Source organism: Vicia villosa, unplaced genomic scaffold, assembly GCF_029867415.1.
Source record: "Vicia villosa cultivar HV-30 ecotype Madison, WI unplaced genomic scaffold, Vvil1.0 ctg.001929F_1_1, whole genome shotgun sequence".
NCBI classification, from domain to species: Eukaryota; Viridiplantae; Streptophyta; class Magnoliopsida; order Fabales; family Fabaceae; genus Vicia; species Vicia villosa.
The window spans coordinates 59667-77215 of NW_026705778.1; the positions used below are offsets into that span (position 1 = coordinate 59667).

Consider the following 17549-nt stretch of genomic DNA (forward strand, 5'->3'; position numbering starts at 1 on the left):
CATGTTACCCTCTTTTTTTTCAAAATCCGTCCATGGAAATCGATTTCCCTATATGGGTAAATCGATTTCTCCAGCAAAATTTTCTTTTTGAACTGTGTTGGCTCTGGATCAATCTTTTACCTGTAAAACACAAAACAAAAGAAACAAAATGCATATTTTTTTTTTAGTATAAAACAAATTAAACAAATATGGGTGCTTGATGGTTCCCCTCGGAGATGAAGTGAGCACAACACCAAAAACAAAGCTTCAAAATGGAGCTCTTGGTGATGCAAATGATGTATGATCTTAGGGTCAAAAATTGAGGTATGACACTATGAATTTGCCACACTCACACATAATAAACCACTTGCTCCAGACGAGAGCAGTACCGTAGTAGTAAACTAGTGGAAGTATGGTAGCAATAAGTTCTATTAATATTTATTATTTTTTTACAAAAAATAAATTAGCAACAACGAGTGCTTTTGGTTTTCTTTTTTGTTATTGATGAAGATATATTTTAATTTAAAAAAAAGATGCAAAATCTATGTGTTTTTTTAAAAAGGAAAAAAAAACTAAATACTCATAGTTTTAATCAAAAAGTATAAAAAATTTCTTAATATTCGATCTTTGTGTATCTCCGTAGGGATCTGTGTGGATGGGGATGCAGGAAAATATTCCCTCGTGGTGGGGATTGGGGACGGGGTTGGGAATAAATTTGGGGGCGGGTGGGGAGCAGGGAAGCATCCTCCGAATATTCTTTGCCCTGTTGACATCCCTAAATACATGTCATATATGTGTTATATTGCCTTAAATCGCAGAGATATTGATGTTAGAATGCGGTTTTAGGGTCGAAATCGCGACTGGTACAATGTTGTAATTGCAGGATTTTCTACAAATTGCAAACGCCGCTTAGCGCGGTCAGTCGGAGGGCACTTAGCACGTGGAGCTCGCTTAGAGGGACCTGGGACTGAAAATTTCATATTTTTGACAATTGAATTGATATTCTGTATACTTATATTTTATGCTAATTTCTGATAATTTTAGGGAATTTAAAACTAAGTATTGGGTTGGTTTAAATGCTTATTTCATAAGAACATGAAACTTGTATGGTTTATGAATGCTTATGATTAGTGTTGGATTGGAATGACTTTTGTGCATTCTTGTTATGTCTTGTGGTGCTGTTTTAGAGCAGTGGTGTAATGATTGTGATTTGCAAGTGAATGATTTGTGAATATGTACATGTATGTGAAATTGTGCGGTAATTCAAGTGTGATGAATTATTTTACATATGCATGGAAATTAATATTAGAGCAAGGTCTTAATTGCATATGGTTGTTGTAACTGCACATGCATCATTTGATCAAGAGGCGGTGTTTGTTAGTTCCGTAGGGGCTAGTGACTTGTTCCAACCCTAGAGTGGAAACTTTAGGGAATAGACTTTTTGTTGTGTTATTGGTCTAGGGGACGGACCCGGTTTAAATGTAAAAATTGAATAAAAAAATAGGTGATTGGTACCACGTGCATGAGTATTGCATTGAGTCCTGGATCGAGTCACATTGTGTTAATGTGAAAATGTAGAATTGTGTTAATTATGTGGAAAGGATGTATTTTGTAAAAATGTGATATTGTGGGTGTATTCTTGAGAATAATATTATGATTGAGTGATGCTATGTATATGAAATATATGAAGTATGGTGAATACACATTATGTATGTTTGTTATTCATTATATATTATTATATCATTTTTATAATGGTGTGAATTCTCAACGTTTTGTTGGAGTGATGTTTTATAACGGCATCACTCAAGTACCGAAGATTAGAGTTGCTTTTAATTTTTCTTGGAGCCGGAGAACTACCTTTATTTATTTTAGCAAGTTTAGATTTTGAGTCGTGCTCTGGTTATGTAATACTGGGGGAACGTTTTATTCATGTTTTGAGAGATACTTTGTATTCTCTTCTATTTTTTATTTTAATGAGATTATGTGATGATTGGCTTTTATGCCTAAGTTTTTAAATAAAGTGAATTTATTATGAGACAATATTTTGTTTTGTTCGAATGAAAGTGATTTTGCTGCTAAAGTGCATTTGTTGAAGTTTATGGAAAACATGATTATTATCTAAGTGTTAATGAGCATGACAGATGTTTGTGGTTTTTTGTATTATGTGTGACACTCTTGAATTGATTTTCATTATTTATTACTTTTATTTATGCTATATTTTTTGTGGGGTTTTAGAAGGGTGTTACACTCGTGGAGTGGATGTCTATAGGGGTAGCACTAGAGCTGTGAGTGTAACGGTTTGGTGGTCGGCCAACCTGAATTGTGGAGGCACACATGACACTGAAACCGCATATGCGTCGGTCCAACAGTCACTAGTGGTAGCCATTATAGTAGTCTATTGGCGGTGGGGAAGATGGTGTTGGAAGCGACATAGCTTCGGCACATAGGCACCGGTCGAGTATGGCAGGCAATGAGTTTGGTCTAAGCAGTTCGTGCGTATCAGATCAAGTCAGTTTAATTTGCGGATTCGTTTGGCATTGGGTCATGTTTTAGGTCCATTATGGATTTGTTGAATTTCTACAATTATAAATATGTATTTATATCATTTTTATGGTTAAGAGAACAAGACATATGAAAGAGATGGTAATCCTAGTTTGAGAGATAATGATAGAAATTCTTTGGAGTTATTGGAATTCCACATATCTTTGGAGGTGTCTTAGGGAATTAGGAAACACACTTCTAAACATTTTGAGTTTGTGTTATTCATTTATAGAGAATTTGAGAGATTATGAAAAAATTGGTTAAAAAATAGAGTTTATTCTCGAGAATTTGGGTGACTATTTTTTGTAACAGTTCTAAAATATAGTGAGTGAGAGAGATGATTTCTCCCCATAATAGATCGGTTTGATCAAAATTGCTACACAAATTCATTGTATTCTCGTCTTTTATCTTCCTTTTACTTGATCTAAATTTGTTTACACTGATTGTAAATTATTTTAGTTAATTGGAATTATATGTTTTAAATGTTGTTGTTTTTGTCTCACACATCAATATTCTTAACGTGATTAATATTATTGTTAAAATTTTACAAACAGAAATTTTTAATGTGGTTGAGGTTTTTAATTTCACTAGATCATAATCTTCACCAATATAACATGATCACGTACTCTTGATGTGTGGCTATCATTCTTTCAATTTTAAAACTGTTATGATGGCCGGTGTAAGCATGCAGTATCAATTTATGGATCTTATTGTAAGTTGGTTATATGTAGATATTTTGTGTTGAATTCATATTGCTTTCATGTTTTCTAAATTCACTCAATTCAATTTTAGATGTATAATTGTGATGACTATGACAATGGCATGCTAGGATAGTTATTCTCTACATAGAAAATGTGAAACACCTTTTTTAATTTTTTTGATTAAATGAAATTATATATTTTCTCATGAAAATTTATGTACCTATTTTTTCTTCTTTCACACCGGTTCCGAACTACATACTAGATCGACTAATCAGGCTTGTGCTATGGAGGCATCTATTTTTTTTTCTTTCGCACCAATTTCAACCTACATAGTAGATCGACTAATCCGGTTTGTGCTATAGAGACACACCACTACAACACGCGTGGGCTTTAAAAGCGCTTTTTTTTTGCCTTTAACAGCGCTTTAAAGCGCTGCCAAAGCCAGCGCTGGCGTAAGCTACAAAAGCGCTTTTAAAAGCGCTCTGGTAGAACCCCCTATAAGAGCGCTTTTTCCAGAAAAAGCGCTCTGGTAGACCCCCCTATCAGAGCGCCTTTTACAGAAAGCGCTCTGGTAGACCCCCCTATAAGAGCGCTTTTCTGGAAAAAGCGCTCTGGTAGACCCCCTATAAGAGCGCTTTTGCTGGAAAAAGCGCTCTGGTAGCCCCCCCTACTAGAGCGCTTTTCCAAAAGCGCTTTGGTAGGTTGTGTTTTTTTCTTTTTCTTTTTTTAATCTTTGGCAGCGCTTTTTGTAACAAAGCGCTTTCGTATGTGGACCTTTAAGAGCGCTTTTTAAAAGCGCTGTCGTTGCTAAATGAGATATTTTAAAGTGCAGCCTATAATTTCAGCCTCCCATATCGACCTGTAATATTTTCAACCTGTAATATATTTTCAACCTGTAATATTTTCGACCTGTAATATATTTTCGACGATATATTTTCAACCATAGGTAGGACTATATATATACTAATATAATACCATTATAATATCCAAAATTATATATATACATCATTATGTCAATCAAACTAAATCTCTAACATCAACAATATTATACTTCAAATATTAATTGGCAACAATATGAACAAAGTTAGTAACCATATATTCTGGAGTACTATAATATTCTCTTCAAATCGACACAAATCCTACTACATGAATAGCTGATGAATATAAAATTGACACAATTCCTCTTTGATTTCTTCCAACTTAAGTTTCGTGTAAGAAGCAGCACGGAATTCGTCAAAGTACTACAGAATAAAAACATATGAATGATTTAGTTAAATGTAATAAATTATAAGAAGTTATCTAATTAAGTTATAAATCCATACCGTGATTGGAATCTCTAATTGATTCATTTGAAGGATTTCTTTCATAAACCTCAAAACAAAGTATCCGCAGTCTGAACTGTTCCGCTGTATCGGACACTACATAGAAAAACAAATAAGAAATTATAGTTGTCTTGTTTTATCAAGTAGCATAAATATTATAAGCAAAATTGTGAAAAATAATGTACCTGCACTTTGATCCAAGTAATGTTGTTTGATTTAGTTCGGGATACCTGTGCGTCTCGTTGACTTCGGAACACTTGTATTGATCTAACAAAAATATAAAAGCATATATTTAGATCAATCTCACAAATAATTAAATATATAAATATACAAGAATATTTAGAACGATCCCACTTACAAATCAATAATTTCCTTCATAGCCGGATAATTGCTCCACTCACCATCTACCGAATTCAGAAAATATATAAATTCTCTTATCGGGTTGATAGCAAGCAACAACCAGTGTGCTCTATAAATTAAACAATAGGTTATATAAAAATTTTGCTACGCAAAAGAAACAAAGATTAAATGAACCAAGAATGAGAAACTAACCCTACTGGTCGGGTATTATACGCCCAAAGAATCAGACTTTCTGTATTGCCGGATGACATGAATCTATCGACTAAGCGCTGTCTAACTGATTCCGGTTCCGAAGCAATTGTCATTCCGCTGCAATGGGTGGAAGACACGAAACGGAATCTGTTTGACAATGCAGTCCCGCGCAACACTCTGTCATGCAACAACCTTAAATAAAAACATTATAAACATATTAGTGGATGAGTGAAAAACATAATAAACATAATGTGTAAATAAATTGTTCGACTAATTAAATAATATATCGGATGAGTGAATATTACCGGATGTACGAGTGCATATTAGCGACGCCTAGTTGTTCTTGCGTAAAAATCTCTTCCAAGTCATCTATTGCAATATGTGAAATGAATTCAACACCAAAGATACCTTCCTCCATATTGATTTGACGGAGAGCACCTTCCTTCAAATCGGACATATCAACAAGTGTTCCGAGCGTCGTCCGGTATCGAGGAAAAAAAGTACCACCTTTTTTTGCCGCTTGCTTCGGAGGACCCTTAGGCGGTACGCTACGAACGACCTGTGTCACTTGTTGTGACTCCCGAGCAGATGCCTAAAAATCAAATAACGATCGATAAAATATAAAATCATGCAGTTTTAGATTCAAATTATATATTAACACCTTAAATGTACCTCTTTTAGTGATGCAACAGACTCCTCCTCCTGTAAAATCCCTTTGCCCTTAATTGTGGGTTTTGTAGGAGCAGTCTAAAATTAAAATGTAAAAAATAATTAACGTAACGGTGCAAAATTGACATTCGAAAACTAAATGATTCATAATGGTTTTGAATATACCTCATCACCAATGATAATGAGCTCCGAGGGCCATGCAACAAATGACCCTATTGCATCTCGCATCAATGTTGTCTCTGAGACCATGTCAGGTACCGGTAGCACCGCATAATGATCTAATACAACATCAACTGATACTTTCAGGTGTCCATCCGGGAGCAGTCTATGGTGAAGTAAATCTCCCACAGTGTTGTGCACTTTTCCCTTGTCAACTAGGCGATAAGACGGTGACGATAAGTATAGTTGGCAAGAAGAAATGCCCTAAACCAATAGTAAATATAAAGTCATTATCGTTAATAAAATAGAACAATTTGTAAGGAAAAGAAATTTATAATTACCTCGGGAAGTTTTCTTTGACAGTTGAAACTAGCTTTATCACTAGTTTCTTTCACCGATGCAGTATTGCACTTTTCTCTCATATACATATCTTTATCTCTTTGCAATTCAGAGACTTGTGCTTGCAATTCCTGCAATTTTTGTAACACTTCTTCATTTGAAGGATTTCTTCTCCTAGGATGCTTGTAAAAAGAGGTTGGAGTCACACCATGACCCTTACCCCTCACCCGACCGGGATACTCAGGAGCATCTAGTGCTCTACTAAGTACGCTCCTATCATCCTGGTCCTCACCGGTGGACACCGATTGCGACAAGGTCTCCTGTAATTCATTTACATTTCAATAATTATTAGTGGAGATAAAAAATCATTTATATATTAAAAAACATTTGATTTAATTAAAGACACAGTATTATACTTACACATTCAGTATAAACTCTCTGAACATCGGGATCGACAGCTTGATTCTTGCCCACACGAGCTTCCTTCCACAACACATGTACTGGAAGTGAGTTTTCCTCACTTTTCGTCTCCTCTAACTATGCATTGACACAAATGATAAAATCGTCAAATAAAACACATTTAGACAATTAATTAAAACGCATTTCTATTTACTTACAATTTTATCCTCTAAGCGTGCATATCCCAAACGCCCTTTTTTGTATGGATACGCGGGTTTGGATGCTCTCGCACTATTCGTGGCACTCCTTTTCCGAAAATCTTCATCTCTTTGATTTACAAACTCAACCCAATCTTTTTCATCAATGAAGATCTCATACTTTTTTGGCCGTCCCGGTGCCTCTTCAAGAAAGTTTCCATCTTTATCCTTAAGATAGGTGTTTGTCAAAAAAGCTTTCCACCCTCTATATCTTTTTCCGGCCAAACTAAGTATGTAGCGTCTACGCTCATCTGGTATCTCAAAAGTCCTCTGCAAAAAAACATACGCATAGTGTGTTAGTATAAGTAATTTAAACAATTTATCGTCAAGATAATAACAACAACCATATATGATATATACCTGAAGCTCGTCCCAAATCGCTTTTTTTCCGCATCCAACTCTTCGCTTTTCATATTCCATTTAGCTACGGAGACCGGAATATGCATACGAACAAGTGTACCAATATAGCTTGTCAACTTTGCAGAATTAGGACCAATTGCTTGGTTTTCAGAATTCCATTCCAAATGGTATACTAATCCTTGGTCTCTATGTCGAATGATTCCCTTCATAATGGTGATGCCTCATGCAACTTCTTTTGCTTCAGTATCAGGTGGAGCATTTGTATCCGGAGCATCTCTTTCTTGAGCATCTCTTTCTTGTGAGTTTTCTTGTGAGTTTTGAGGTGGAGCATCTCTATCCGGAGCCATTGAACCTGTATCAAACAAACTAAAGCACATTAGTACACTATTAATAAGTTAACAATCTATACAAGTCAAATGGAAGTCAAACCATGCCTGTACAAGTAAATCGGAAACGAAATCGGTACAAATCAAAATAAGCGTCAAAAAAGAAAGTTGTCGGAATTGAACGAAATTTACATGGCTATGGTAAAACGTCCCCACGGACTCAAAAATAAAGTCGGTTTTCCGAAATTCAGACCCTAAGCCCGACTTTTGATTACGGGCAGAAGCAAAACCGATAAAAAAACAATCCCGAAATGTAAAGATAAGTGCATGAGCAGCTCCGGAATCGTCAAAATAGTATAGTTACATGTAAAGAAGTCGACAAACGGATACATGGTTCAAAAGTTATGTACAAAACGAGAATATGCACCAAAATTGAATAAGTACTATACTATTGAATAAAACAATCGGTACAAATTGAATAAAGCAAAATTATATTCTCCAAGCTGCCACATAAGCTTTTTAACTGAATTAAACAGATAATAAAAAAAAAGTCAACTAATATTGGGTTCTAAATCTATCTAAAGAAACGATTTAAAATCTAATTCAGCATGATAAGATAATTTAAAGAACAGCAGTAACAATGTCAACCCCAGAAACATAATACTATATTCTCCAAGCTAAAAATGTCAGCCCCAGAAACAGAATACTATATTCTCCAAGCTTTGGTCCATACGAAATAGATTACAAGGTACTATTTCAGTAACAACAAAAAATTACAGAGTTTTCTAGACCATGCAATGACAAGTCTTTTAAATGATAACCTTACTAGAATAAGTTGTAATCAGGTTCTTTACCTCAACCTTTTCAAAATCTCTTCAGAGACTTATAATCATTTTTTTACTAAGAATGTGTTTGGACTGTGGATTGACTTATGAATAACTTATTTCATCTTACCAACTTGCATAAACATTTTTTGAGTAAGGTTATAGGATCAACTTATAACAAGTCCACAATTTGCTTTCTACCTATTTCAACAAAACTCTCCACGATAACTTATAATAAACACACATAATTAGAATAAACCAACCACAAAACCAAAACTACACAAAATCACTGACAATTCAAGTATCAAGAATGCACATAACACAAAACAAAATGCCTAAAGAAATAGAATCATTTCATACAGATAACAGGGAGAAAATAATAGGGACCAAAATTGTGCAATTGTTATTATACTTCAAGTAAGAACCTCTATTATAACAGTGCCACTACATAAATGATTCTCTTCTCTTCAGCCATGCACAAAGTCCAACTGTCACCTTTGAAAAGTAAAATAAGTAAGATATAGAAGGAAAACCTTGTGATATACAGATTGAAGAGCTTTGATATACAGAGTTGTGGGAGATTGGTTTCTCTCGACTTCAAAATCTCCTTCATCTTCTCTCGACTTCTTCTTTGCCAGAGTTGTGGGAGTTTCTGCAGATTCAAAGGTTGAGGGAGATAGCTTTTCTGGGTTGAATGCGTGAATGGTTGAATGCAAGTTGAATTCGTGAACGATTGAGGGAGAAAGCTTTTCTGGGTTTTCTGGGCAGTTAGCGTGAATGGCAGAAAAATGAGGAATTAGGGATTATGAAACGATAGTAAAATTTTGTTTTTAAAAAATTTTAATTTTAAAAAGGCTATGAAAGCGCTTTTGAAAAGCGCCTTAGTAGACATAGCTATACCAGCGCTTTTAAGGGTAAAGCGCTCTTGTACCCCACCCCCTACCAGAGCGCTTTTGAAAAGCGCTCTCATAACCCCCCCTCCTACCAGAGCGCTTTTGAAAAGCGCTCTCATACCCCCCCTACCAGAGCGCTTTTTAAAAGCGCTCTCATACCCCCCCCCCCCTACCAGAGCGCTTTTTTTGCATCATTTTCCCTTGTTTATTAATTTTGTTTTTAACGAACCCTACGAGAGCGCTTTTGCTAAAAGCGCTTTAGTAGCTGCGCTGCTACAGCTTAAATTTGGCGTAGTGCATGTACTGGTCAAGTGTTATTTCTGTCAAGAATCAAACTCGGTATTTTCTGAATGTCGTCCTTTGCAGAGATTTGTTTGCCACTCAAACCCAATCGCTTAGTTTATGTACCTATTCTTATTAAAATTGAGATCACATAGCAAAACTAATTGCACTCATAATCCATCATTTTGATTTCTTCTTCATTTATTGCAAGTATAGTGGAAATGAGTAAGTGTTTCCTCAAAGCACACAAGTTATTATTTTGTTTTCTTTCTGTTAAGTTTTATATCACATTCAATGTGCTCTTTAATGCCTAAAGAAATTAATTTATTCAATGGCTTCATTATTTATTAAAAGTTGACAAAAAAATATTGAATAAAACTAGGGGTATTAATGGATTGATGGAAACAGATGGAATGAAGCGGAATCGGATGGACTGCATTCCATCTTATTCTATCGCTTTCCATCATTTTTTATACCTTCCGATTTAGGTGGAATAACAAAATCTCTTTATTCCATCATAAAATATTCAAACAATAAAATGATATCTTTATTATATTTTGCTATGCTCCGTTCTACTTTATTCTGCTCCATTCATTTCACTATATTCAAACATTCAAACATAGCCTAGCTATTTAACCAATGAACTCCTTAAAAGCACCTTTTGAATTATATGTTTGTGCATATATCTACATTCCATGTATAATTTGAGACATTAAAATCACATAACATTTTGGTGATAAACGGAGGACAATAACAAATTGTTAGCTAATATTACTAGAGAGGAATTGTATGAAGCCCTTAGCCTTATGCATTCGGATAAATCTCTGGATCCTGATGGTTTTAACCTGGCTTTCTGTCAGAAATTTTGGCATATATGCGGTGATGATATTTTTACAGCAGCATCTAGTTGGCTTGTGCAAGGTTTTTTCCCTTCTTCGCTCAATGACACAAATATTTGTTTGACCCTTAAATTTCCTAAACCTCAAACAATGAAAGACCTGTGTCCTATTTCTTTGTGTAATGTAGCTTACAAGTTGGTTGCAAAATTGTTAGCTAACAGAATGAGGTGTTGTTTGGCTAAATGTGTTTCTGAGGAGCAATTGCGTTTGTTGAAAATTTGTCCATTTTAGATAATGCAATGATGGCTATTAAGATTATTCATGTTTTCAAACAAAAGACAAGGGGGAATAAAGCTCATATGGCGTTGAAGATTGATATTAGTAAGCTCGTATACAAGATTCTAGTGATGTTAAATCTCTTATTCTCGATGTTTGTAGTAGAGAAGATAGGAAGGATGCAGGGCGTTTTGCTATGATGGTAGAAGTGATTTGAAAGAACCGTAACAATATAGTATGGAATAATGAAACGGGGGTCTCTCTAGATTAGGCTTGCAAGCCTATTTTTATTGGCAAGATTGCCCATGATACTCATGAAAGGAATACTAATAATCAAATCTCTTTAGTGTGGTCTCCTCCAGTTGAAGGTTGGGTGAAGTGTAATGCTGATGCCGACTTCAACAGGACTCATCGTTCTACTAACAGAGGTTTGTATATTGTGATAACTTGGGTAGATTCATTACTGCAGGAATTGCTTGGGATATAGGTAGTATGCCATCTTTAGAAGTTGAGGCTTTAGCTTTGAAAGAAGCTGTTCAACATGTTGTTACCATGAATTTGGATTATGTGATATTCGAAAGCGACTTTCAAGTGGTAATTCAAGGCATTCATTCTACAGCTACTGGTTCGTCTGAGTTTAATTTTACTTCTTTCTATAAAGCATTTGTTAGCTTTTATTTCAAACTTTGAGGTAAAGTTTATTAAACGCCAAACGAATATGGTTGTCGACTCGTTAGTTAAGGCGGTTAATTCTTGGTCTAGGCGTAGTATCGTTTATGTTATTCCTCCTTGTATTGACTTTCATTTGATAAATGATATGAGTTAATTTTGTTCTTATAAAAAAAATTAAATTAGCTATTTTTTAAATTACAACGGCTAGTTTCAAATAATTCAAAATAGTGATAAAATTAATTTTTAACTATATATACATAACTCACCCTTATATTACGGTTAGTTACTTTCCCCTTAATTTTTTTGGAAAGCTCAAAATCTATTTAGTTTAACAAAACATTATTTTTAAAACTTTTACCGCCAAAATATCACTTTTAATTGTCACAATAATTTCTATTATCAATTTTTTTTCAAATTTTATATTAAATTTTGGACAAAAGAACATGCTAAAATAAAATTAAATAGTAATTTTTATTTGATCATGAGAGGAGCCAAAGATTATCACGTTAGACTTTTTTTTTTTAGATCAAGTAATAATAATCATTAAAATCTCATACATACAATTGTTTCCGGTCTGATAATATCAATATCTGTAAATTGAGTTAGGTTTAGGGGCCACAGCCCACATTAGATTTTATTCAATTGTTGCAAAATCCTACTTTGCCATTTAATATGAGAGATTCTCACCCAGACACCCACATTTGATATTCCAATTCCCACTCAAATGTGCATTCATAAACTAACACATGATATTTCAATTCCCCTCAAATGTGCATTCATAAACTAATTTGGAATGATTTTTTCTCGAAAAGTTTTATCATCCACAAACACGTAAACCATTGTCATCACTGCACACTAACAATGACCTTTGATTGCTCTTGACCAAATTTATTAGAAAGACATTCGATACGTAGAGTCAATCGAACTATACTCTAAATAATATATAAGTTTTTTTTAAGGGCAAAAAACACCACCCTAGAAGAACCTCCTCTGGATCTTCACTAAAGCCTTCTATACTTTCACAATCATCCTAATGAAATATAGGAAGAAAACAGAAATGGCATTGAGGACAAAATTCATGAGGACCACTCTGCTACTTAGGATAACATATCTATGATGTGAAGAATTAAACCTTTTCGATCTGCAACTTATTGACAATGACAAGAGGATCCCAAGTGGAATTCAACCAAGAGTTTACCCCCACTAGCGATCCTAGATATCTAAAATAGAGACTAGATCCTACAATGAATAAAATCCTTAACTAGATATAAGGAGGAATCTAAATTTATCCCAATCAAACTACTTCTATGAAAATTAACTCGAGACCTTAAGCTTGCTTAAAACCCAAGAATAGTTTTAATTGTCCACAGATTTTCGACTAAAATCTAAGTAAAAATTACAAATTACGGTATTTTAGGTCATATAAGTTCTCTCATTTATATACTACTGTTGAATCATTTTTACTTTTCTAAGTGGTCCTTAAAAAGACTTTCGATAGCTAGGGTGATGGATCAAACTAGACTCTAAAAATATTTAAGTTCTCTCATTTATAATGTGAATTTCTTACCTATCGTTCGTGCTAATTGCAGAAAATTAAAACACAATCCATACATGCACCGATAATAAGAAGAAAAAACCTGTTGAAATGAATTGGTAACCAGATTTTACCATAAATATTATGAAACCGAGGACAAAATATTGTCAAAAATATTAAGTATCTAGGTCGAACCTATAAACCAAAGTAGCAATAACTCGATACATCCCCAAACTATAATAACCACATCTCCAAAATACTAAGCAAAATAGGAGAATGGGCACTAAATATTAAACTATAAAAAACTGCATAAAATTGAAATCTCCTTCATCAAGCAAATCCAGACACCAAAATCTCTTACTGCTGCTTGCACTCTGCTGGCCTTTCACCCTGCTGACCATCGCCGGACTGTGCTATCCCGCCCTTCTGAAAACATAAAATAAAATTAAAACGAGGAATTAACACTTCGTAATTTCAACTAATAAAAGAGAGTTTCGTTAAAAAGAGATTGTTGCTATCACTTTTCTTAGAGACAATGTTAACTAAAGGGTATCAAGCAAACAAATTCTTCGAAAGTTAAGATATCATACCTTAGTTATTGATGACTGCAGCAACATTCCGAAGGAAATTAACACCAAAGGACAAGCGAAAAACAACCATGTTAATTCAAGTTCAAACTTCAAATTTATAAAATAAAAATAAGTAAATTAAACAAACATTTCATCAATTCAAATAATTAAGATTATACCTTCTTTTCCGACTCAGTCCCATCCTCAGATTCCTCATCATCATCGTCTTCATCATCATCATCGTCTTCATCCATATCATAGTCATCGTCGTCATCGTCAGTGTCATCATCACCATCTCCTGCCTCCCCAGTAAACCATGAAACAGCATGGGGGATGATCTTGTCTCGGATAGTTGACCTAACAAGTATAAAAAATTGTATTTAAGTATAGAATCAAGATTACAAGGAGCAAAAACAGTTACGTTTGAACAGTACAGAAATTAGCTTACCCGATGTCATAGTCCAGTTCCATTTCATTCTGAAGATCCTCAGCCTGTTTAAATATTGAAAATAAAATCGTTCAAAAAAATATAGTATTTCATATTTGTATTTGCAATGAGTTTATATAGAAAGCATGTCATACCACTTCTTCATCAAGGACCACTTCATCTTCGGGGACTTCTGGTGGACTGAAAAAGTTGAAGAAGCTATCACAGGTTTCAGTTTTTGTAATTGGTTTTGCATTCTTCGAGCCCTTCTTTGACTTCTTTGTCAAAGTCTGCTCGGTTAAACGTTTTCCGGGTAACCAATTTATTTCCGTCCTATAAAAAAATGCAGCAAACAAACCTTATTCATGATCGTAAACTATGGAAAATAGATTGCATAATAGCATCGGGTAAAAACGACCAGCTTACCCAATAGCCCTCTCCAATATGGGCTCGTCCTCGTCCACCATGTTATAAGTTTTTGTCAGGACTGTGTTTGAAAAATAAGGATTGATATCGAAAAAGAACTCGAGCTTGAATCCTTTTCGGTCTTGAAGCTTCGACCACTTGATGTCTTTTAGATAGGTCAGAGCTTCCTCATCACGCTCCGTAATCTAATTCAAAATGAAGCAATGAAAAGATCATTACAAAATGAGTGACTTTATGATTATAAAAAATCAAACATTAAAGTGTAAAAAAAGTTAACAATTGAACACTTTTGGCAACTTACCTCTTCAGCTATCACATCATTATTTTGCAAAGCAATGAGCCAGAAAGATGGCACCCCTTTCTCTACATAAGTCACAGGAAAATAGGTAAAGTCGAGAATTGAAACAATAAATTGTGTAAGGTGTCAATTTCAACGGGAAAATTGGTAAAGTCGAGAATTTGAAACAATAAAAGTGTAAGGTATCGATTTCTAGTTAATACCTTCAACAGCAGTTTCAGTTGGTACCGCTGCCACTTCAGCAACACCATTCACAATTTCATAGCGCTGCATTCATTAACAAATAAACTTAGTGATAAAGATACCATACAAATTAAACCCAATAACTTTAAACATGAATAATTGAAAAATCAATAACCAGGATCCTCGGGATACCTTAGCATACAATGGTTGATAGAAAGTTTGGTATTTGGCTTCAAGAGCTGCTCTCTCTTCCAAAAACTTTGCCTCCAGTTCATTATGTGCACTCTGTACAGTCATCAATCAAGATCAGAAGCCAGTATTACGAAGAACTCATAAGAGCAATTCATATTCATTGTTATAAAAAAAGCTAATGACAAGAAAAAATAAAATTACCATAAGATTAGATACAAACTATAAGAGCAATTGACAGATTCATTATACTCAGAACACAATTTTTACAGTAAAAGAATTTAGTCGGAATAATGATTCGCTAAGCAAAAGAAAGCCTCGGCGTAACAGTTGGAGGTGAAACGATGTGCCGTGAGGATCACTGTTGGAGTCATGCAATAAGCCTCTTAAAAATACTACAAAAGACAACTATCATAAATACGAAATGGATCCAACCCTTCTTAAATGCAGCCATGACAAGAGATCTATCAAACTGAATTATCATAAATGATACAGATCAAGTAATAACACAACACAGAAGAAAAATCTAAACACCAAAAAGGAATTGAAGCATCATAATAACTAGTTAACTATAAAATTTAGGGAATATACCTGAATCTGTCTGAGAACCTCGACACGCTTCCTGACAATGGGAGATAGTGAAAGACTCCCAAGAACATCTAAGGGCTGCCCATTCAAACCCTATATCAAGGCAGAAAATAAACATAACCGATAACTCAAACCAATCATGAAAACAAAAAACACTAAAAATGATAATTGACCTTCAAAAGCATGGATCAATTAATCACAATATAAAAGATAACAATAAAGCACGAAACTTACAAAAAAAATTAATGAAAAAAATACAAGGGTTTATAATTGAAGCAGGAAGAGAAATTCAAATTGAATAATTGAGCATCTAAATTGAACTAGAAAAAAAAAAAACTACTTTGAAAAATAATAAATCAAACAAATCATCAAATCAAAAAGCCAAAACATGAACATTGATTATCAAATCAAGAGTTCCATTAAAACATATATTAATTAACAGTAAATCATGAAGCTTTACAAAAGAAAAAAAACAAAAGGGATTATAATTGAAGCAAAAAGATCAAAACGAATTGAGTAAAACCAATCATCAACCGAATTCAACTAGAAGAAAAAAAAACCACTTGATCATTAATAATCAAAACCATTCTTTAAAACCAATCATGAAAACATAAAAATTGATAATCAAATTAAGAGTTCGATAAAAACTAACTAGATAATTAGAACTAAAAATCACAACCGCTATAACTGAAGTAAAAAGATAAATTCAAATTGAGAAGTAACTAGCAAAGAGACAATTCAAAACCTGAATAGCGTTAAATAATTGGGCACGACCATCATCGTTGAGAGCTGCAAAGGAAAATCAAAATTCAACAAACAAAGAATTGCATGTATAAAACATGATAGAAAGAGATTGATGAAAAGGAGAGTGAGACTGAGAATTGGCACCAGAAGAGAGATCTGCTACGCTGAAAACTTGCTTCTGGTCGTTGCTCATTGTGGAGAGAGAGAGGGAACAAGAAGAAGCAAAGAAGCAGAGAGAGTGCGGAGAAATTGTTTGATTTTCGAGCGGCTATATCTCTAATCCGTTCTGTCTCCCTCCTTTTAAACACAAAAAAGTGTTCTCCCTCTTTTCTTTTTTTTGATTTTTTTTATTATTATTTTAGTATTTTTATTATTATTTAAACATATTTGTAGGGTTTCTTATTTTTTAATGATTTTTTTCTTTTTATTTCATTTTTTATTATTATTTTAAATTTCTTGCTAACGAGTGCCCTCAGGACACCCTTTAAGCAACTAAATAAAGAAAATATTCTTTATAAAATCATGATATCAATTTCTAATTCATTGAATGCACGAATTTTTAAAAAAAAACTTACCACTTTAATCACTTAAAAAGCGCTCAAAAGGCACTGGTTAGTTTTTCCCTTATTTTAATAATTTAGTAGAGAATATTTTTTTAATTAATTTTTTCATTTATATTTGATTTTTTATTATTATTTTAAATTATATGTAGAGTTTTTTTATCTATTTTATTAGTTTTTTATTTTTATTTGATTTTATATTATTATATTAGGAAAAAAAGATATGTTCTGACAGTGTAAAACAATTTTACACAATCAACCAATGACGATCATGAATCAGGACAAGTCAGACTGAAAATTTAAAAAACGTATATAACATGATAGAATGTTATATTCTAATTGGATGACAATGTAAAACTTTTTTACATTGTCGGGTGCATAATCATTAAAGTCATTATATTAACCTATTTGTAGGATATCCTTGTTTTTTATGATCTTTTTCTTTTTATATTTAAATTTCGCCTACCACATATATTTCATTTGCATGGTAAATTTTAATGATTTTTCGACTAAAAGAACTAATTTTGATTTTGATTAAAAGTAAATTTATAATAATTTTTGAATATATCTATTAAAAAATAATAAAATACTAAATTTTAATGTAAAATATTATGTTTCACTAAAAAAATTGAGTTATAGCT

At 33.5% G+C, this 17549-nt stretch overlaps 2 protein-coding genes across 3 annotated transcripts; one reads left to right on the forward strand and one right to left on the reverse strand.

Annotated features, from left to right (window-relative positions):
• The first annotated feature begins 10744 nt into the window (after positions 1-10744).
• On the forward strand, positions 10745-11408 carry LOC131637140 (uncharacterized). The gene is made up of 3 exons (XM_058907730.1): positions 10745-10831; positions 10990-11146; positions 11188-11408. The coding sequence occupies exons 1-3, from the start codon at positions 10745-10747 to the stop codon at positions 11406-11408; spliced, it is 465 nt and encodes a 154-aa protein (XP_058763713.1).
• A 1622-nt stretch (positions 11409-13030) lies between these two features.
• LOC131637139 (nucleosome assembly protein 1;3-like) lies at positions 13031-16633 on the reverse strand. 2 transcript variants are annotated; one of them, XM_058907728.1, is made up of 12 exons: positions 16493-16633; positions 16350-16393; positions 15608-15697; positions 15020-15112; positions 14848-14911; positions 14648-14709; positions 14347-14531; positions 14076-14253; positions 13942-13985; positions 13673-13850; positions 13515-13529; positions 13031-13350 (listed from the first exon to the last, which is right to left on the reverse strand). In XM_058907728.1, exons 1-12 carry the CDS (start codon positions 16539-16541, stop codon positions 13282-13284), a joined length of 1071 nt encoding a protein of 356 aa, XP_058763711.1. In that variant the 5' UTR covers positions 16542-16633; the 3' UTR covers positions 13031-13281. The 2 variants fall into 2 exon arrangements, with proteins under 2 accessions (XP_058763711.1, XP_058763712.1); XM_058907729.1 differs by having other exon boundaries at positions 13515-13542.
• Positions 16634-17549: the final 916 nt, after the last annotated feature.